Source organism: Diadema setosum, unplaced genomic scaffold (assembly GCF_964275005.1).
Source record: "Diadema setosum unplaced genomic scaffold, eeDiaSeto1 scaffold_58, whole genome shotgun sequence".
In the NCBI taxonomy this organism is placed as follows: Eukaryota; Metazoa; Echinodermata; class Echinoidea; order Diadematoida; family Diadematidae; genus Diadema; species Diadema setosum.
Genome location: NW_027307684.1, coordinates 50024 through 72584, shown reverse-complemented (window position 1 = coordinate 72584; position 22561 = coordinate 50024). Strand labels below are relative to the sequence as shown.

At 39.5% G+C, this 22561-nt stretch overlaps 1 protein-coding gene and 2 pseudogenes across 1 annotated transcript; 1 reads left to right on the top strand and 2 right to left on the bottom strand.

The window, feature by feature from the left end:
* The first annotated feature begins 4170 nt into the window (after positions 1-4170).
* On the top strand, positions 4171-7915 carry LOC140245907 (uncharacterized; annotated as a pseudogene).
* A 2774-nt stretch (positions 7916-10689) lies between these two features.
* LOC140245911 (uncharacterized) lies at positions 10690-11590 on the bottom strand (annotated as a pseudogene).
* A 125-nt stretch (positions 11591-11715) lies between these two features.
* Positions 11716-12440, bottom strand: LOC140245910 (uncharacterized). The gene has a single exon (XM_072325384.1). The coding sequence runs from the start codon at positions 12434-12436 to the stop codon at positions 11909-11911; it is 528 nt and encodes a 175-aa protein (XP_072181485.1). The 5' UTR covers positions 12437-12440; the 3' UTR covers positions 11716-11908.
* Between the last annotated feature and the right edge of the window lie 10121 nt (positions 12441-22561).

Sequence of the window (22561 nt, the reverse complement as noted above, 5' to 3'; positions counted from 1 at the left end):
CGGGTTGTAGGCCCTATGGGAGGATTGCTTTATCTCTGACCAAGAATAATCAAGGACCCCCTTCGACAAACATGGTGGCTAGGTGTACGACTGTGTAGGATCTACAAGGAAATGAAATACACAGGAAAGCTACTTTTACATGATAATGTCGAGCAATTCTACTTCTCTGATGTAATATTTTATGAGTACACATTAACCTGCCCCGATTATCATTACTTTTGTTTTCAAACAGAAGATTAAATAACAAATGAGCAACAAAATGCACCTAGTAGTTACATACCAGCACAATTCCGAGTGTATGGGACTGATGGTGATGACGAGCCCTCGCTCGCGGCCTCGCAAGCTCCTCGATTCGCCCCACATACCTCACGTGTGTTCCGTCTGAACAGGGATTTTACGAACCGGCGAATACGAACATTTGCCGGTTCGTAATGTCACAAATTGCAGCATTTGGACATTTTGAAAATTCGTCACTACCAAAAATACATGTTTTCGTGAATTTTGCGATTTGATATTTTGGGGATAGATAGAGTTTGGTATGGACATTCAAAAAATGGAAAAAAGTGAATTTTGAAAAATTGACCCAAATTCGAACATTCGCCGGTTCGTAATGCGACCGACGAAATGTGCTGAATGTTCACTTTCCTAGAACTAGGTTCAATTGGATGAATGATTAAAACGTCAGAGTGCAGGTATTTGGGGAACTGATGATTTTTACTTGACTTTTGACCCTTTTATAAGTTTATGCATTGAGTAATTTTCAAGGTATTGAGAAAAAGTATAATTTCAGTATCAAATGGTAAAATAGTATTATCTAAACCTGGCCTTTGACCTTTGACCTCACAGTTCCAAAGAGAATCACTGTTAGGTAGAACATGCATAAATATGTAAGTTTCATGATGATACCTTGAGTTACTTTCGAGATATGGGGGAAAAAGTGCAATTTAGCACTTTCACTTGACCTTTGACCTTTTGGCAAGAAACTTCCCACAGAATATATATTGGGTAATGCATACATCAAGTTAAAAAAAAATCCTTCAGGCATTGCATAAATATAAGGAAAGTAGTGATATTTTGAGGAGTTGACCTTGACCTTTCACCCCCTGACCTTTGACCCATAATCCCCAACTTCCCTAGATAATCACTGCCCATCGGTACATACTAAGTTCCATGAGGATACCTTGAACCATTTGCGAGATATGGAGAAAAACAGGAAATTTCAACCTATTTTTTCACAAAATAACCCGTGACCTTTGACCTTTGACCCCGTGACCCTAAAATCCAAACAAAGTATTATCACCCCAGGATATACCCTCATACCAAGTTTGATGTAAAACCACCACACGGTTCTTGAGATATCGACAAAAACAAAACGGGACGGACGTACGGACGGACGGACGGACGACCCGAAAACATAACGCCTCCGGCCACTTCGTTGGCGGAGACATAAAAAAGGACAAAACACTTTGTGCCTGGATATTGCAGCCCTTTCAGTTTCCAGTAACAGTTTAAGCACATGCAATTTAGGAGTTTACAGGATCTATATTCCCTACTTGCCACATGGGGCAAGAACAAATTTTCTAAGCAATCAATTCACTGTTTCATTCTGATTCACACGTTTGAGTACTAACATGTTTGTTGTTACCTCACAGAAAAGACAGAAAAAGAGAGTTCAGAGATATGAATGTAGTGTCATATCAGTTAGTATTGCCATCACATGAATGCAGGTCTATGATTGGAATTGATGTTATTCATGTTCCATGTGCATTTGTCAGAATCCCCAACAATCCTGGTACAAAGGTGCAGCTTTTTCATTACTAACATGTCTTTTGCTATTATACACAATGACGGCATAAATTGACAGTAGGCCTACAGGAAGAGCTGGTGTCAGAGCTATTATCATTGCCATCACTTGGATGCACTCAACATAATTATGATACTGAAGTCATCCAAGTTCAGTTTTCAAACATTTGTCAGCCACAAAGAAGAACATGAGAGGGGATATCACTGGCTTCATGGAGCTAAGTAGCTGGGAGGGCTGGTTCTGATTGATGAGAGAGGATGTCACTGGTTTCACTGAGCTTGGTGGCAGAGAGGGCTGGTCTCCACTGGCGAGATGGATGTCACAGTGGTCTCACCGAGCTGCGTAGCCTATTTGGCGAGAGGGGGTGTCACTGGCTTCAACAACCTGGATATCTGGGATGGCACTTGGATGTGATGCTAGCTGTTCCACTGCAATAGAGGCCAACAAGCACATTCTATTGATCTCTCATCTAATGACTGAATGTTGGTAATATACTATGTACTACACATTTACAATGAAAAATTACTTTACTACTCATATAGACTCAATTAACTATTCAGTATTACACATAGTAAATATTCTCTTTAATGACTATCATTCAAGCAATGACAAGTTCAGTACTAATGAAAGTAATTGTTAGATCCTGAAAGTCCAATGAAAAAAGCCCACTTTATTTATGATATTTACATAAAAATTCCCAAATATGCATGCCAAAGGGACTTCTTCATCATCTAACCCGTTATCTTCTAACATCTGCCCAGGCTCTGATAAAATCAATATCTGTCAGCACTCTCACCAGGTTTTGATCCACTTCAATCTGACCCAAGTCCTTTGCTCAAAGTAGCATTTTCCTCCACAACTAATTGGAGAAGGCAACGGCATTCACGAACTTGTCCTTTTTCCATTTCACAGGGGCATCTGGACAGGAGTTCATCTGTATATCAGACACAATGAAAGGCATTAACACTGACTTAGGATTAGGATAGTCCCATTAGTTCTTCACCAATCTGTAAATTTAGTCACAGAACTTGCTATCCCATTTATTTCAGTGTAGAGTCTACCAGGTAGCTATATCTTGTAGTGCTCACATATACAGCTGTGTATGCAACAGAGAAAACTCCATGAAATATGTTAGAAATAGACTGTCTACTGTAACTAAGTTAAATAGCAAAAAGGAAAATAAGACCTACAGACCCTAGCCAAATTTTTGATGAGTTGACACCTCACATGACGTCGGGATGACCTCAGCCTCTCATTGTGCATCTACAAAGTAGGCCCTATTTATATGTTGTGTATACAAACTCATATAGGGCCTATGTCTTTAAATCCAGCCACATGCATGGGATTTGGGGGTCTGTAATCCCACATACAATCATACAGTAGGCCTATATGTGGCTGCAATGTACAAACTAATGTATGTAACTTGTAACGCTAAAAGTAATGATAAAGACAACCATAATCTTATTAACTACTACCACAGCTATGGGTTAAAAAAAAATGTTATCAATTATTACAGCAAGAATAATAACAACATCGTTTGAGAACACAGAGTTAAATCGAACAATTTATTGATGTTTTATTTACTAAATATCAACATTAATTTTCATTTGCAGGTTCAAAACAGTTGTTGGATCTAGGTGTATTAAAACAAATATAGTACCAGGTAAAAGTTAGTTTGTACAAACCTTTTGTACCAGTGCAAGAGCTGGTTTCAATGGGCAAGAGGGGTTGTCACTGGCTTCATCAAGCTGGGTAGCTGGGAGGGCTGGTCTCGACTGATGAGAGGGGACATCACTGGCTTCACCAAGCTGGGTATAGCTGGTCGAAACTGACGAGAGGGAATGTCACTGGCTTCATCAAGCTGGTTAGCTAGGAGGGCTGTTCTCAATTCTCGCTACCCCGAATAGCAATTATATCGATATCCGATCGATATACCGAAAACACGCATGGAATTGTGGGATAGCTTTTAGGCATTTCAGCTTCCGGCCACTAGTATTACTTAGTAACGTAATTCGCAGCATATGGGACTGGGGGTACTGTGGGCTGCGTATGTAGCAATCACTGCGTTGGCATGCACCGTACCGCATTGCAAATGCACACACCGGACGCTGATCTTCTTTTAATTTCGCGTCTTTTTCATCGTCTATTTTGACGTTTCATCAATTATTTTTTTGCGAGTTTTGAAAGTACTCACGATGGTTTTCTCTTGTGAGGCTGCACAGTGTTGGGCTCATGATGCTAAACGTAAAAATCCTGAGAAATGGCCATGGATGAAGTCTGTGACCTGGGTGAAATTTCCCACCGAAGCTGGACCACGGGCGACATGGCTACGATTGATTCGACGGAAGGACAAGGTGAACCTTACGAAAAGATCGCGGCTTTGTTCCAGACATTTCGACAAAAAACAGATGTATGCCGATGGTCATGCTAAAGGATATCCCAAGTACTTTTACTGGAACAACTTTGGCCTCAGTGAAGAAGAACGTCCAACCACGTCGATTGACAAGAGGGATACCGCTAGAGCAGTGCTTTCAGTTTCAGCCCAACACTACCCCGCAAGCGCACCGGATGAAGCCGCTAGCGCTAGCTCCAAATCCAGTGGCAGTGTACGTGTCCATGATCGCGTTTTTGCTGGGACAGTGCATCACCCCGCACTAGACACAGTGCCAGTGGGAAGTGAAGTTGAGGTGGAGTCTCTGAAATCAAGATCAAGGAAGGCCAAACCTCCAAAGTCTTCGTTTGGACATGTTGAACGTATGTACACTGTGAAAACGTAATCTAAAAAATGAACTTAAAAGTCTAGACCTAGGGCCTACATGTCACAGTACGTCCTGTACGTGATACTTGTTAGAATCGGTCTAGAGCTCTCTACCTACATCATGTACCCTAGATCTACTAAAGTAGTACCATAGTAATCATCTAGATCTAAATAAGTTAGAGTACTATTGTGGGGGGCCCCAATTACGGACACCTTTTTTCAAGCAAAGAGAAATTGTACTCAGAAAGGTAAAATTGATACAATTTTTTTCACCATTTGATAGAGGAGCATCTGTTCTATAATATTCCCGAAAAACCATCTGCAGAATGTCAAAATTTCATCTCTAAATTGCAGTGTCAAATGGCCCTTCTTTACAGAAATTAAACTATATAAAAGCAAATGGGGCCCCAAACCCGGACAGCATTCCCTATGGGGATTTGCGTGTGAAGTACAGCCGTGTTGCTCGAAGCAGTACAGTGATGATTTTGCCGATTTCGGGCACGGGGATTTTTTATTTCGTCATGGACTCTCAAATACATTTCTACACGTACAAGTATGCCGTGATTTGTGACTTTTTAATATCGATCCAATCCTTGAAATCGCTGTGCAGTGTTTTGCGCCTGCCAAAACTGTTTACACGCTGTTTTACGCTTGTCCGGAATTGGGGCGCTGTCCGCAGTTAGGGCCCCTGCTGATACCAAGATTCGACCACGCAGGAAATTACCTTCCAAACAGCTCATAAAATATTGATCAACATCACTCAGTACACATATCAACATGTCAATTAACTAACTCAAACACACACAAGTCACAACATATGCCAAAAAAAAAAAAAAAGCACAAACTTACCCCCTAAAATGTTACATTTTTGTCGATGAAAAATGTATTGTCGCCAAGAAAATTTGAGAAAGCCTGATCCTTATGCCGGCGCTAAGAAAAGAGGGTCACAAAAAAACACACCTGCAAAATGCCCCCCCAAAAAAATACCGAAATCTGACGGGATTTTTTGTGATAACTTCTCTAGACTCTAGAATCACACTATCTACATTACTAAAAATCAATTCATGGGCGACTTTCTTTTTCTTTTTTTTTTTTTTTTGGTTTTACTGTGCAGTGCCAGTGTGTGTCTGCAACATAAAATAACTCTTACAGTAGAAATTTGCCAAATTTTAAAAAGATCTACAATTATACTTTACTGGTTCACAGAAATTGTAACAAATGTCTTAAAATCAACAAGACCTGACGTCACATACCTGCCATGGCGTTGTGTGAAATAAAGTAGACCTCTAATGTACAACACTAAATCACATGCTTACTACAGCTATGAATACCTGGTTTGATTGTCATGCATTAAACTTAGCTTAGAGTGACTTATACTTTATGCTGAATATGTATTTCACATAATGAGTTCAATATCTTATCCTTGTATATTTTTTCTTCCATTTCTCTCTTTTTCGGTATAGATATGGATGCTCTTCCGGAAAATATGGTGACTCCTAGTCAGCATGACTATCTTCCTTCAGTAGAAATGAAACCACTGGTGCAGGAAGTGCAGACACAAACGGATCTGACATGCGAGGATATTGCTTCTCTTGAGGAAAAATCGACAAAGAAGTGCAAAAGCAGAGGAGAAGATACCATTGACTGCATTCTGGACAGTGATGAAAGGGTCAACTTCTATACAGGGCTTGAAGGGAGAAGCATGTTGAATGGTAAGTCTCGTTTTGTTTTGTTTTTTTTTTTTTTTGGGGGGGGGTGGGGGAATAAATTATGTAGCGTTTTATTAAAAATCATGTGAGCATAATACAAATGATAGTAGAAAAATTAGTTATAGTGTCAATTTCTTGTGTCAGTTTACATGTAGCCTACAATTATTCTGTATTTTGTAATCATATCAATTGTTAATTGCGCGTAAAAATATGCTCTACTGTGTAGTACAATATCGAAAACATGCATACATGTATGTAACTCTAGTTATATTTCACCAATGAACAAATGTTATTTCAAACTGCTTCAAATTTTTTTTCTAAATCTGTTTTTTACAAACACATATATTTTTGCATCAGAAAGTACTTTATTTTCAAATATTTCAATTTTGTATTACAGAGTAATTGTGACTGTTTCTTCAGCTCATTCTTTTTCTTTCCTAGTCTCTCTCTTTGTCTCCTCATCACTTTTATTAAGTTTAATGACCTCTTTTTCTGGCATAGTAATTGCTTGAAAGAGAATTGTTTTTTAATATTAATGTAGAAATTTCTCTTCATTACTTTTTCCAGGTGTCTGGGATAGCATCAGCGATGGTGTATCAAAATGAAATACTGGACTGGGCCTGCAAGTGACAAAGAAAAGCAATATGAGAAGAAGGGGTACAAGAAACCAGGTCGACAACGTCGGTTAGATCCATTCTTTGAATTTGTAATGACATTGATGCGCATCAGACTCAACTTGCCGCTCCTCTTACTTGCTGACCTTTTCAGTGTTAGTACTACCTTTGTAACAAAAACAACAATAACTTGGATTGCTTACTTACATCAGACACTGGTTCCGGCACTAATCGTTTGGCCATCTCAGCTGCTAGTAAGGAGTAGGATGACATACGAATTCAAGCGATATTTTCCACGAACACGGGTTGTTATTGACTGCACAGAGTTCTTCATTGATAAACCGGCAAACAAAAAGGAGCAGTATCGCACGTACTCGCAATACAAAAGTCACCATACATATAAATGTCTTGTTGGCATCAATCCGAATGGAGCCTTTACCTTTGTGAGCGATTTTTTGGGGGGAAACGTGTCAGATAAATTTTTGACACAGAACTCTGGTTTGTTGGAGAAACTAGAAGAAGGGGATCAAGTTATGGCAGACAGGGGTTTTCATATTGAGGACCTACTCCTGGACGTCGTTTCAACCTTGGTAGCACCACCCTTTACTAGAAAATGGACAACTGGAAAAGGAAAACGTTTGAATGTAGAAGAAATTAATAGAACCAGACTCATCGCAAGACTACGTATCCATGTTGAGCGAGCGATTCAACGCATCAAAACATTTCGCATTTTGAAACACCAAATACCGTACTCTCTCAAGGATGTTTCATCAATGTTAGTTCAAGTTGTCGCTGCAATTTGCAATCTGAATGGTCCCCTATTTTACAGTCATGGAGACCCCAAATCTGGAAATTCAAAACGCAACAAACCAGTAAAACGTCTTCAGTCATCTCCTCGGAAGGGAATGTAGGACTGCTAAACCGTTACATTATACAGTCTGAATCTATAGCATTTTTGTTTGTTTTTTTCTACATGGGATGATTTGTTGTTCGAAACTGTATTCTCAAATATTTACAACTCAACCTGCAAGGGTGGTGGAATGGGGGGGGGGCATGGGCATTTGCCCCCCCCCCCCCCCCAAAAAAAAATAAAAAAATTCCAAAATCAGCAAAATGCCCCTTTTTCTGAGCAAAAACGGTCCTTTTCCTAGTACAAAGTCCCCTTTTTCTGAGTGCCCTTTTTTGGTTTTGCCCCCCCCCCCCAAAAAAAAAAAAAAAAAATTGTTCCGCCGCCCTTGTCAACCTGTAATGTTTATTTTTAAAGAAACATCTTAAAGGCAGGGAATTTTTTGGCCTGTGTAGAAATCAATGTTGTGTTAATACACTGGTAGTCTGGTACTGTATGTAAAAACAAAATACCATCTAAGAACCTGTTTAGGAGCTAGAAATTCAGTTCAGTTGAAATGTCGAACTGATGGACTGTAACTTGAATTGTTTCATAACAAAAAAAAAAAAAAAAAATTCCTAGGGCATTCTTGAGGTGTTTAGTGAAACAGCAATGTGTTTTTCTGCACAATTTTCCATGACAAAATTATACACACCTGTCAAGTTTCTGTTGTAGGTTGGTAGTATTAGTATGCAGTATCATTTCAGTGTTAATGTTTTTATATGGTCAGTGCAATGTAATTTTTAATGGCAGATAACTTTCTACATGTTCAAAATCTGCAAATGTCATGAATGCAATAAGAAACACAACTCACATGGAGAAAAAAAAGAAACATACTTGCCTGCATGATAATCTGTAGCTACATGTACTTACATGTATATGTTTTTTTTTTTTTTCTACTATGGAATTTTTTACTGGTCAGTGTTATTAAAGTTTGCATATATATTTTTTATAAACCAGTACAGTACTTTCACACCTGATAGACTTCTTGATCAAGTGGTTTGATGAAAAATGATTGTTGGTGAGAATGATTGTTGTTTGGGTGGTCAAGATTAAGGATGAAAATGATATGAATGGTCTAATTGTGAATATTGAATCTTATGATGGGATGGACTAATGAATTTGAAGTACATGGAGATGATGTTTATGGAGCTGTGTAAACAGCAGTGCCAATAATGTTTACAATGTGTTTTTCCTTAATTTCAAATGCCTACGTAGTATGTGTGTGTGTGTGTGTGTTTTGGGGGTGGGGGTTTAATTTAAAGCATGGAGTGCAGCACTAAAGATAGATATGTGACTCCCAAAAAGGGCATATGTAGTTTGTGTGGTGTTCATGAAAACCAGATCTACCACCCACTTTTCAGAAATCATGACACACACACACACACACACACACACCATACATTCACCCTCACAAACACACATGCACACACAGACATACATGATAGGCGTCACCAGGATTTTTCCAAAGGGGGTGCATTTTTGAAAAAAACATGGACCCTTTTCCCCGCCAGCGCCGAAAAATGTGAAGAGTGGGGGGTCAGGTGAAATTTTTTTCAGACGCTGACAAAAAAAGATGCCATTCGTATAAACATCACCCCCTTCCCCTCTGCACACAACCACCTACCAACGGGAGCTGAAAAGCAAAAAGAAAGAAAAAAAAAGGAGGGTCTGGAGGGGGGTGTGTTTGCACCCTCCGTACCCACCCTGGCGACGCCCACGCATACATGCACAAAGCATACCCACAAATACTCCCCATGCCCAACATACAGGTAGTGACACAAGAATTTAATTCTAGATGTAAAGTTATCCAATGGCTGGAAAGTGATGCCCCTCCCCCCCCCCCCCCCCGCAAAAAAACAGAAACAAAACAAGATCCATGAGACATTAAGGATTTGAAATTTACAATTCATGTATCAGTACATGATCAATCCATGGACACATTTTATTCAATTTCCTTTGTCTACACCACTGAATTTATCTGGATAGTGGATATTCACACGTTCATCAGATGACAGCTGTCATTAGATAGAAGTTGTATGTTGTACAAAAAAAAAAAAAACTATTTTATTAATGCTGTAATTTTTCACGCTGGGCAGCTCAAAAACATTCGCAGGTTGTTGAAATTGCACTGAGTAGGAGCTCAGTGATCCTGTTTCATGAACATTACTGTAAAAAGCATTCAATAATTATATTTAAAACCTACATGCATGAAGCAACATTGACAAATGTGACAGTGCACCTCAAAACGAACATAAAGTCGCAAGCACTGATTTTGCGTGAGGACTGAAAATAAGTGAAATGGGTCAAAATAGCCGAACTTGACTTTTTCATATTTTCTGAAAGAGCGGGTCTTCTTTTACATTATGCTAAAATTTGGTATTATAAAACGGGCAGGAAAGTGTGTTTTTTTAGCAGTTTATCTCGAACATTTTTGTTAGAATAGTGTGATTATGTGTCTTTAGAATCCCTTTTTCATTTCTGAAAAACCTTGTCCACACTCTTCACTTTCAAGTCAAATAACTTTTGAAAGAATAGTGCTACTGCTTTGAAAGTTAGCATTGATTATGGACAGAATGTGTTAATGAGGCATGTTCAATTTCAGTTTAATCTGATAATCCCATCATTGTTGTTACTCTGGTGGTTTACTTCCTGTTTTTTGTCCCATTCATCGCACAGCCAGCACGGTTTGGTAAAGATTAAGCGCTTGAATAGACACTGTACTTCAGAGCCTCTTTTCTCAGTTCACACTTTTCCTGAGTTTGTGCTTTCTTTCCAATATTTAGATAGGTTAGGAGAGTCCATTTGATTTGAGTTATACATCATTCTAAAGCTTAAAGTCTGCTCTTTCAGAACATAGTCTTTACTAAAAAGTCAAGTCTGGCGACTTTTTGTTTGTTTTGAGGTGCAGGGTCACAAATATGCAATTTCTATACATGCAAAACCGCTTACAAAATACATGATTGTACTGCAAATATTTTTGAGGGTTTTTGAATTCGCACTTGTCAAATTTTGCATGAAATTCGCGAAAATTAATGTACTACGAATATTTTGACTTGTACAGTACAGTATTGAAATATCACACATCTTCATTCGAGAGCAGTATACCTGTAGGTACATCATGCATGAAGTCATAGTATAATATTCCTTTGTATAAACATTGAAGTAAAACAAGTGAAAAGGATGTTGCATGTATCGCGCTACCTTTCATGCATTCTCTTAACACTTTGGGTTTGATACATTTCTCAATTTTGCTCAGTAAAATGAAAAAAGTCTTGAGTCTACAATTCATTATATTTCACAAGTAATGGAACTATTCTCTTGCAAAAAACATGAGTCGCTTTGCCCTTCAAAGAATCCCACAGAACACGGTCAAAAGGAATGTCAATCACATGAACTCCCTTTCTGGTATATATGACAAAGTCACAGCTATCAACTCCGAGAACTCCCATCTGGTGTTGAACCTGAAAGTACCAGGATGATGTCTTCTTCAATCGTACCTCTCCACTGGATGACTCAAGGTGATATGAAGGGTCCATTGCTGGAATTTCTGCCACCGACAAATTCTTGTGCTTTGATGTGCACTTAATTTCTACTACTCTCTTTGTATGACATGCACATGTCGATATGCCATCTGGAGACGCACCAAGAAATGGTGCTTCTGGTAGGAGGTGTAAACCTGTTGTAGTACATGTAAAGTCTTTGTGATTCTTTTCCATTTTGCTGGCATACATTTTATTGTCGAGCAACATTTTCATGGGCATGCCCATAGGCCATCGCTTTTGTTTGGACCTTCGGCGCAGTGCCCATGACTCGTTGGATAACAGACTTGCCTTCCGACGAGTCCTTCAAACTGTGAACATCACAGAATGAGTGATTCATAATACATATACAGTGGACTCCCGTTATAACGAAGTCCTCGGGACCGGCAATTTTCTTTCGTTATATCGAAATTTCGTTATAACCGAATGAATAAACAATGAAAATACATAGAGTTTACAATGTTGCGGCCCTAAATTTTACTTCGTTGTAACCGGAATTTCGTTATAACCGTGTTCGCTATAACGGGAGTGCACTGTATACAATAGAGTCTAATGTATGCAAGTTTAAGATATGAGTACACTCTAGATCTAGAACTTACGCTGCTACACATCCACAACCAGCTGACTTTACTTCTCCAGAGCTACAACACAGCAGCCATGTTAAATATCTATCGGCGGACTGTCGCTGCTCCGGCTTCACTTTACCACGAATGTACACAAAGTCTGTGATGTCGACAATTTTCCCAACTTCCACCATTTCTACGTGCTTGTCCACAAACATACGATAGCCATCGTCTGACTTATGGTGCTTCAACCTTTGCGATGACCACCGACATTCCACCGTTAAGTACGCAAAAACATCACCAAAAGTGATTGCTGGCATTTCCTTCAAGTCAACAGTCCACTGTACTGTTTTGCCATTGAGATCCACGACAGTGCCATCCTCTGCAGCAACACGGCGTCGCTTTCGCTCGGAAACTTCGTGGTCACAATCCTCTATTTCATTATAGAGTTTGATGGCCTTTTCGGCAAGAGTCACAAGTTCTTCCCGACGCTTTCCGTAACAAGGTATTCCTCTATCAGACAAGATTTTCTTCAGTTCCGAAACCGTTTTTTGATCCATTTTGTGGTGAACTGTAACTGAAAACTGAATTTGGTCGATGTTTGCAATGCGAAAGCATTTGAGGCTGGTCGCTGCAGTGTAGTTTGAAAATAAAAGTTTATTTTATATTGTTCAAAATAACGGTCATAGAAATAAAATAAAAATACATTTACAATAAAAATAGTTTTGCTTCTATTTTTATTCAATTTCAGTAAAAACTAAATATAAATAAAACAAACTCATTATATTTTGTGGGAGTTACGCTGATTGCCATCGTTTTCCACACGCTAGCTGTCGCTGGCATGCCACTTATTGCAGCGCGGTATGCAGCGCATGCATGCAGCACACGGAATCGACGTGTGTTATAGCAGACGACGTACCGGAAGTGGGATTGACTACCCGCTCAGAGGAAAATTATCTCGTCTCGCGAATTTCGAGATTATCGGACCTATTTGGGGTAGCGAGAATTAATGAGAGGGGATGTCACTGGCTTCATCGAGCTGGGTATCTGGTCGAAACTGACGGGAGGGAATTTCACTGGCTTCATCAAGCTGGGTAGCTGGGAGGGCTGGTCTCAACTGACGAGAGAGGATGTCACTGGCTTCACTGAGCTGCCTAGTCAGGATGGTCCTTGAATGCGATGCTGGCTGTTGCCCTACAAAAGATACCCACAATAAGATCTGACAGACCTTTCTCAACAACTAGCACCTACTGTGTTACAAAGCATACACCATTAACCACTACACTAGGGACTGAGTGAACTGCGCTACAATGCATATACGCCATTAGCCACTTATGTATACGCACAATTCCACACTTCAATCAACATTTTTGCAATGCCATGTGTACCGGAGACAATAATTAGGTACCTTACCAAACATGTGAATTCACGTTTTTGGTCCAATCATAGCTGTGGTGACAACATAGACACTGTTGACTCTCCACGAACTATTTGTAAAAACCGAGAGTGACCAGATGATCACTCTACGCAGCTCTTCGCTGACACTCTCACTCATTCAGTGTCATTTCGTAAAATCGGATTTCTCCCGTATCGCCGATTTGTAACAAACATCAGCTCTGATGAGTGTCGTCACTTTCTTATTTCTACATTTTGAGACCCATAATTTGACATGAAGGTAGAATAGGGCAACATAATCCAGAATATGGTAAAATAGGAATTCGCGTATTTACATGCAAAACACTTTAGCGTGCCATTAACTATACACAGCCCAGTCGCTGTACGTAGATACGTAGCGACAGCGTAGTAACAGCGTCTGGTCGGGCTAGCGTGCCATATCTTAATGTGAACAGCGATTTATGTGCAATTGCCAGAAGCACATTTCAAAAAGGAGAAATGTTGAGCCAAATTTGGGATGTCATTAGGCAAAAAAATGTCCAGTTATCTAATATTATTGGCAGAGAAAAAGGGCCTCGGACTGGGAGTGGTAGAACATAGGTCTAGGATACCTACCATAAAAATGTAGGTCTATACCTCAATCGCATTCTGAATACCGGTACACCTTTGTGAATCTGCATGTAGCCTTTCTTGACATGTGAGTAAAATCTCAGGCAAATTTTGATATATCTTTTTAGTTTACCGTAATAGAAAAATGTTAGGGTGTGGCATAGGGCACCTAAACTACTAATCTAACGTTAGGCCTACTAATAATAGTAAAGTGTGTGTAGATCCTCTAAGTGACATCTCTATCAGCAATGTTACACCAACAGTAGGTCCTACTCACACTGTCACTGAACTGAATGAAGTCTTCCGAGCTTCACAAATTTATTACCGATCCAGCTGCAGACGTGAAATGACATCTCTGTCGTTCAGCCCCTTAGTGTCTTGAGGGGAATTGGGATTGACTTCATTTTATTTTTCTGTCGCCATCTCCATACTCTGTCACTGGTTTTCATGGTCTTCCTCTTCTTGGAGACAGATCTCTCGCTCTCCTCCTGCGGCTCCATTGTTGTGTGGATGGAGTGGTACGGTATGAAAGTAGGCCTATACGCAGCCAGCAGAGTTCGAGCGGACCCGTGCTAGCTAGCTGCCGGGCGGATGCCGGGAATTTAAATGCACCGATAACGCTCGCTAGCTACTGAACAGGCACCCGGGTTTCGCCTCGCGATCGCATCGCGGCGATGTACTATCTTGGGCTTGCTTTTCGCCGAGGAGAAGGCAATACATCAACGCTGTGCCAAAATCGGACAAAAGAGGGAGGCAAAAACAACACTTGAACGGAGAGCCTCTAAGCCGACCCCCCGTGATTTTGACAAGCGTTACATGTAACGCTCTTCACAAAATCATAGATATCTTCATAATGCCGTATTTTTCATCGATTCTTTTTCATTGCTTAGTCCTTTCTCAGGCATTGGTCCTTGTTTTTGCCTGTTTCACTTCATGAAATAACACTTTTGCATTTTGGGTTCCAACACTCCTCCCCAGTCCCTTTAACTCTTTATGTGCCATGGTAGAAACCCTCTGTGTGCCACATTATTCTGAGACACCAAAGTTGTCATGCTTTGAGAAAACATTCTGTTTTTCAAATCTATGTTACGTCTACAGATTTCTGTTAAGCTGGACATATAGTGAGTAAAGATGTAGAGAAAATGCCAAGCTTTGCTTTGATGTAACTTGTATGACAAATCTATGATTGTTTTTCTTTCAAATGACTAGTAACTAAATTACTGAAAAGTCATGATTTTTGCACAGAAAACAGTGAGAGAAACTTAAAATTCACACGCAAATCCAGTAAGGAACACCGTTGATAGTCAATCACGACATAAAATGCAAACTATATGTGAGAGGAACGGAAGCGCATATACAGAGTTAATGTTTCATTTCAATTTTGTTTCCTTTTGTTTTGTTTTGCTTTACTGCTATAGGTTAGCACTAACACCTTTTCAGGGAAAATAGATGTGTGTAACCCTCCTGTAACTTCAAAATCCATTCAGTTAATAAAATTAAAAGAATTTGCAAATTGTTATCGCCACGTATCAGCACATGCCGTGTGAACATAAGAGCGGGTATCGTTGTGATGATTACTAATGTTCGCAATATTCCACAGTGTACTATTTACAAGTACATGTATACAAACCATTGTTTTAAGTTTCGGCTGATGAACAAAATACTATCATCAGAAAAAAAAAATAGTGAGCGTTAGTTTATTTTCGGATAAACGAACCTTCGGAATAACAGACATAATTATACTTTCTGATTAAAGAACCTTTGGAAGAACGCACCATTTCAACCGGCCCCATATTTCCGGATTAACGCACATTTAGGTATAGGTCCTATACAAGACATTTAAGTGAATACGGTACTCGATAGTACACAGCAAAATCACGAACCTCGAGAATAACGAACCTTCGGAATAACGAACCTTATTACTGACATTCTCTTATGACATTAGAGGGTCAAACAATATTATTAATGAATGATAATACTACAAAAAGGACTTAAACATTCAACGGAATACAATATTCTGCAGACCTCATACACAACATTTGTGACTCTTGAAAACGGACCACTCACCCGGCATGTTTAGTATTACGTAACTCAAAAGATAACTCTCTCCATGTTTACAATAGTGTAGATTTCTCCTGCCAGAGTTACTATGCGGAGTTACTATTTTCATTGTGTGTGTCATTGTTATTGAAATTGTCGTTACCGTCTCACATTTACACCAATGAGTGTAATTTAACTATTTTAAGTGATGTGCAAAGATGAACTAGATGATAAAACAAAAAATGGAATAATGTTGCTTTTTAATATGTTTAGATGAAGTAGTTTGACTATGAAAGTTGTTGCTATGAATACATTCCCTCAGAGCGTTTGTATTAGTTTATAAATGGATGAATCCTGCGAGTTATGTTGGCCAGGGAGTGAGTTTTCGTAACATATACGTTTCACACCTGCACTTTTCCATGGAAGTAAGATGATAAAGTTATTTTGGTTCTATAGTGAGATATGGGAGGAATTCCTTCCAGTTGAGCTATAATGCTGTCATAATCCTTGAGGAGAAATCTCATAGCATGGTATAACGTATGTTTCGTTGAATCTTGAAATACCTTATGGTATTCGTCAAGGGAAGGCTCATTCACCCGAACTGAAGTTGTGAATAGACAACTGAATGGCAACCAATATCGATTTTTAAATACCTGATATAAATAACATAACATACTGAATTTGCTTGATGAAATATGTCTTCTGAAGAGGAAGAATTAGTGTTTTGTTTTATTTTACACATGTTTTATATCATGGGACTTTTTTTTTGTAAAGATTAACGACTTTGATGCTTATTTTTAGGGCGATTTATAAGCTTAACAAAAATATCTCCCGTCTGTATTTTAATTGACTCGATCTATATTAAAACACACACACACACACACACACACAAAACAAAACACGAAACTCTTCGTTATCCTACCCCGCAGTCCAATGAATTTCACTTGCCTGTGATGACCATGACTTTTTTTTTAATTCCTATCTACAGGCTATCAAAAACAGACATCTATCTTGGCACGATCGACTACTTGAATCTGGTTCCTGCATTTGATATTTTGTGATAGTATTTTTTTCTTGCCTGGTTATCTTTGATATAGTTGCTTTACCAAAATATGACACAGGATTATCTATTGGAATATTGATCAAAAGTCACGTGACATATATGAAAATCACGTATTTGAGCGGATATAGTGGGATTTACCCTTTTACGGATGTCATTCTGTTATTTTCGGAGGAATTGATCTAAAATAAAGTCTGTAATCTGCAATAAACCTAATGTCCAATGAAACATTTTTTTTCATCGGAGCTCCCCTATTTGAAGGCTACGTTTCATGAAAAGACGTTTCGCTGATAAGACATACAGACTTGATGATATGTAATTTACTTTTCTAGCTTGTATAAATAACATAGCTACACAATAATGAGAGTCTTTGGTGTTTCCGAGATTTTATGTAAAGACTTTTATATGATGACTTCATGAAATCATGGAATGGACAGCTTGTCGCTCATCATGCATAAAGAAAACACGTAACATAATGCAGTATGATGAACTGGCGGTCGAAGTATTAGTGCACAGCATAAGGCTCAACCAGGGAGGTGTAGTGGCACCTCCCTGGCTCGACTTTAGAACAAAACCCCCTATTTTGGTGGACAAATGACTTACAGTACCTGTGTGATGGAGGTGGGCAGCACTTAGTCTACCCAATGAGGTACTAGGCTCGCCTAGTACCTCATTGGTCTACCACACACTACCAGCGGGAGTGCGATCAACTGGCAGTAAAACTGTCTGATTCACTGCGAGTCATGAATATTCATGACCACTCTAGCGTGAACTCTTTCTCGGGTATCGCAGTTCTCGGCGTATATCGCAATCCTCAGATTTCACGCCCTCATACGGCTTGTCGCGTGCACTGAATCACGGCTACGAGTAAAAAGAGTCCAGAAGCTAGACTAGATCCATCATTGCGTCAACCACAAATGGAAAAACTCATTGCTTGCATTACAGGCCTGAGTGGATCCAGGAATTCTGTAAGGAAGAGGGGCGCCTTTACAAAATCAAAGGCTGTCGCGACCCTCCCCCCCCCCCATTTTCTTCTTTTTATTTCTGTTGTCTTGACGAAATAAAGAGAGGGGCACTAAAGGGGGATGCGCCCCCTCTCAATCCGCGATTGCGTCAACCGCACAATGTCAAAATCGGGGATTAACCACAAATGTCATAACAGGTTGACCACAAAGGTCATAACGCGTCACAGGGGCGTATCCAGGAATTCCGTGAAGGGGAGGCGCCATTACAAAATCAAAGACTCGCGCGACACCACCCCCATTTTCTTCTTTTCATTTTCTCTTGTTTTAACAAAATATAGAGAGGGGGCACCATGGGGGATGCGCCCCCCCCCCTCTCGATCCACGATTGCGTCAACCACAAATGACCAAACTCATTGCTTGCATTCAAGTTCAAGTTCAAGTTTATTTAACCAATTCATTAAACATTTGACATTTTACAAAAGGATACAGCATTAAGAATAATGAATGGTTTGGGACCCCAAAAGAAGCAGAGCTTGTAAAAGAGGGGTCCCGGATAAACATATAAAACAAAGCAAAACATCCTAAAGTTTTGAGCATGTTAACAAGAAGTATAATAGTAACATATTTACATAGGACAGATGTAACACAAGCACACACACACACGCGCGCGCACACACACACATTCAATCACACAAACACGTGTCACAAAAACGCTCATGCACATACATTATAATTCACATGAAATTGCAGAAAGATGCTTTCTATTTTACTATACTTTTAAATTCAGCTTCCCTGATCAATTCTTGTTTTACAAATTTCCCTCAAGATAGATGCGACATGTGCGTTTAAAGTTGGATAGTGATGAGGCTGACCTAATTCTCAATGGCAAATTATTCCACTCTCTAATACAAACATATACAAATGAATTTTGGGCAGTTTGAGTTCTTGCAAAGGGTTGATGAATGAGATTACTTTTACGCGTATTATAAGCATGAACGGTAGAATTTAACACAAACGCATCCTTCATGAAAGATTTCGGATCACCTTGTGTCTTAAACATAAAAATCAAGCAACTCAAGATAACTAATTTTTCAAATGACAAAATATGAAGTTGAATAAACAATGGCAAACTTGGACTTCTATAGTTTGAATTTGTAATATACCTTACAGCTTTTTTCTGAAGAACAATCAACTTATCTATATGAGTCTTATAAGTATTTCCCCAAGCTACATTACAGTACATTAAATGAGGCATAACTATGGCGTTATACAGAGTAATTAATTAATTAATTAATTAATTAATTAATTAATTAATTAATTAATTAATTAATTATAGGGACGTATTCCAGGAATTCCGTGAAAGGAAGGCGCCTTTACAAACTCAAAGGCTCGCGCGACACCACCCCATTTTCTTCTTTTCATTTTCTCTTGTTTTAACAAAATATAGAGAGGGGGCACCATGGGGGATGCGCCCCCCCCCCTCGATCCCTGATTGCGTCAACCACAAATGACCAAACCCATTGCTTGCATTACAGGGGCGTACCCAGGAATTCTGTGAAGGGGAGGCGTCTTTACAAAATCAAAGGCTCGCGCGACACCACGCCATTTTCTTCTTTTCATTTTCTCTTGTTTTAACAAAATATAGAGAGGGGACACCATGGGGGATGCGCCCCCTCTCGATCCATGATTGCGTCAACCACGAATGACCAAACTCATTGCTTGCATTACATGGGCGGATCCAAGAATTTCGTAAAGGGGAGGCGTCTTTACAAAGTCAAAGGCTGCGCGACCCTCCTCCCTCCGCCATTTTCTTCTTTTTATTTCTGTTGTGTTGATATAATAGAGAGGGCACTAAATGGGGATGCGCCCCCTCTCAATCCGCGATTGCGTCAACCGCAAATGTCAAAATCGGGGATTAACCGTAAATGTCATAACACTTCGACCACAAAGGTAATAACGCGTCACATGGGCGTATCCAGGAATTCCGTGAAGGGGAGGCGCCTTTACAAAATCAAAGGCTCGCGCGACACCACCCCATTTTCTTCTTTTCGTTTTCTCTTGTTTTAACAAAATATAGAAAGGGGGCACCAAGGGGGATGCGCCCCCTCTCTATCCATGATTGCGTCAACCACAAATGACCAAACTCATTCTTGCTTGCATTACAGAGGCGTATCCAGGAATTTCATAAAGGGGAGGCGTCTTTACAAAGTCAAAGGCTTTCGCGACCCTCCTCCCTCCCCTATTTTCTTCTGGGCGGGCGGGCGGTCAGTCGGTCGGTCTGTTGCAAAATCTTTCGTCGCAAACTCTTCCTACAGTTTTGAAGCAATTTAAATGAAACTTAAGGTAAATGATGATATTGGGGTATAGATGTGCAAGACATGATTTTTGTGTTTGTCGGACAATGCGTTGCCATGGTAACCATAGTTTTAACAAAACCTTGTGGATTGAAGAACTTCCATATTAAGCAATCAATTTCAAAATTGGTATCTATGATGATCTATAGATGTAGTTATGCAAGACACTCTCTGTGTTTGTACTTGACAAAGCGTTGCCATGGTAGCCGCATGTTTTCTTCGAAATCTCGTGGAATGAACAACTTCCACAGTTTTGAAACAATTTATTTATTTATTTATTTATTCAGTTTTCTTTTAGCAGGGTAGCCCTTTCAGCTCACTCGGAACTGCTCTGCCAAGGGGCCCTGCATCACGGACAAAGTACAATTTGAGTAAAAAACACAAAGTTACAAACACGGTAACAAAGAGGGAACATAAAACACAAAACTATAAGTTCATATAGAGCGTACAAGAGAAAAGGATTGTACACAAGCCAATGAAACAAAAATGGAACGAAAATAAAATACAATCAAATCCGGGAGAGAAAAAAAAAAATAATGGTATAAGAAAATAACTCACTAACTCAACACTCACGCACACACATACACACACACACACACACACTTTCACCTCCACACCAGTACACCGGCACCCACCCAAACCCGTACACGCACACATACGCGTACGCATATACAGTACATACCCACACGCACACATACCTACACACAACCACACCTATGCCGCCATGCACACAAAATGTCTAAAGTCTATCAATTAAGCTAAGCATTTTACATTGCCGTTTGAAAGAGTTAACAGAGGTGGCATTTCGGATGAAATCAGGTAGATTGTTCCAAGTTTTAGATCCACGATAATGAAAAGATTTTTTATAATATTCAGTTCTGGGAAGTTTGATATTGAGAGGACAGCTAATTGCATATCTGGTTTGGAAAAAAGGATTTCGTTTTGTTATCAAAGATTGCAAATACGTTGGGGTCAGTCCATTGACGACTTTATATACAAGGACACAATATTGATAGTGGATTGTCTGGGTGACTGACTGCCATTCTAATCTCTGAAGCATTAGCTTATGTGGGGTCAAAAAATCTGCGTTAAGTACTAATCGAGCGAATCTGTTCTGTAGCTTCTGTAACCTCGTTATGTAACAACTGGCTGCACTTCCCCATACAACGTTGCAGTAATCGAAGTGAGGTAAAATCATGCAAAAGTATAACATTTTAAGTATTTCACCCGGTAAATAACTCTTTGTCCTTGAGAGGTAACAGATCGTCCTAGAAATTTTCTGCACTGTGTAGTCAACGTGCTTAGCCCAATTCAAATGACTGTCTATTATCACCCCAAGGTACTTAAAAATCAAGCACTTGTTCAATGGGTTCGTTACCATGCTTCACTGAAAGTGAAATGCCCTTTGTTTTCCGTTTGGAACCTATTAGCATTACTTTTGTTTTCTTTGTATTTAATGCAAGAGCATTTTTATCCAACCACTCACAGACTTTTCTCATTTCAGTTTGAAGTAGCTCTGAGATAACATTGCCATTCTTCGAGCGGACAAACACGGCTGTGTCGTCGGCATACAAACATACTTTGGTATTACAATCAAAAGGCAATTGACATATGTCGTTGATGAAGACGGAAAACAACATCGGGCCCAGGAGTGACCCCTGAGGTACACCTGTTTGAACAGACTTAAAATCCGACAATACCCCATTGACAGATACGCATTGTTCCCTTTCGTTAAAGTAACTGGTGAACCATGAGAGCGCACTCTCTGTAAAACCATACTTTGACAGTTTATCAAGCAAAATACTATGACTCACCGAGTCAAAAGCACGTTTAAGGTCAAGAAAAACTGCACCGATCAGATACCCCTCATCAATATTTCTCAGAAAATAATCATTCAGATCAATTAGCGCAGTGTGTGTGGAATGCATTGGTCGAAATCCCGACTACCAGTTACTCAACAGATTATTGTTTTCAAAATAAGTATACAACTGACCATAAATAAGTTTTTCTAATATTTTCATTACATGAGAGAGAACTGAAATAGGCCTGTAATTAACAACATTCTTTTTGTTTCCACTTTTATAAAGTGGTGTCACCCTGCTCTTTTTCCACTCCTTTGGTATACAGCCCGTTCTGAGTGAAATACTGAAAATATACGTCAGGGGTTTGCTTATGAACACTACACCTTCTTTAAGTAGGCGTGGGTGAATATCATCAAGTCCCGGGGCTTTTCAATATTCTCATTTAAGTTTCTCAATGCTT

What these genes read in the sequence shown, in the direction of transcription:
- LOC140245910 (XM_072325384.1), bottom strand. Translation starts at nt 12,436, where the DNA reads ATGGATCAAAAAACGGTTTCGGAACTGAAGAAAATCTTGTCTGATAGA.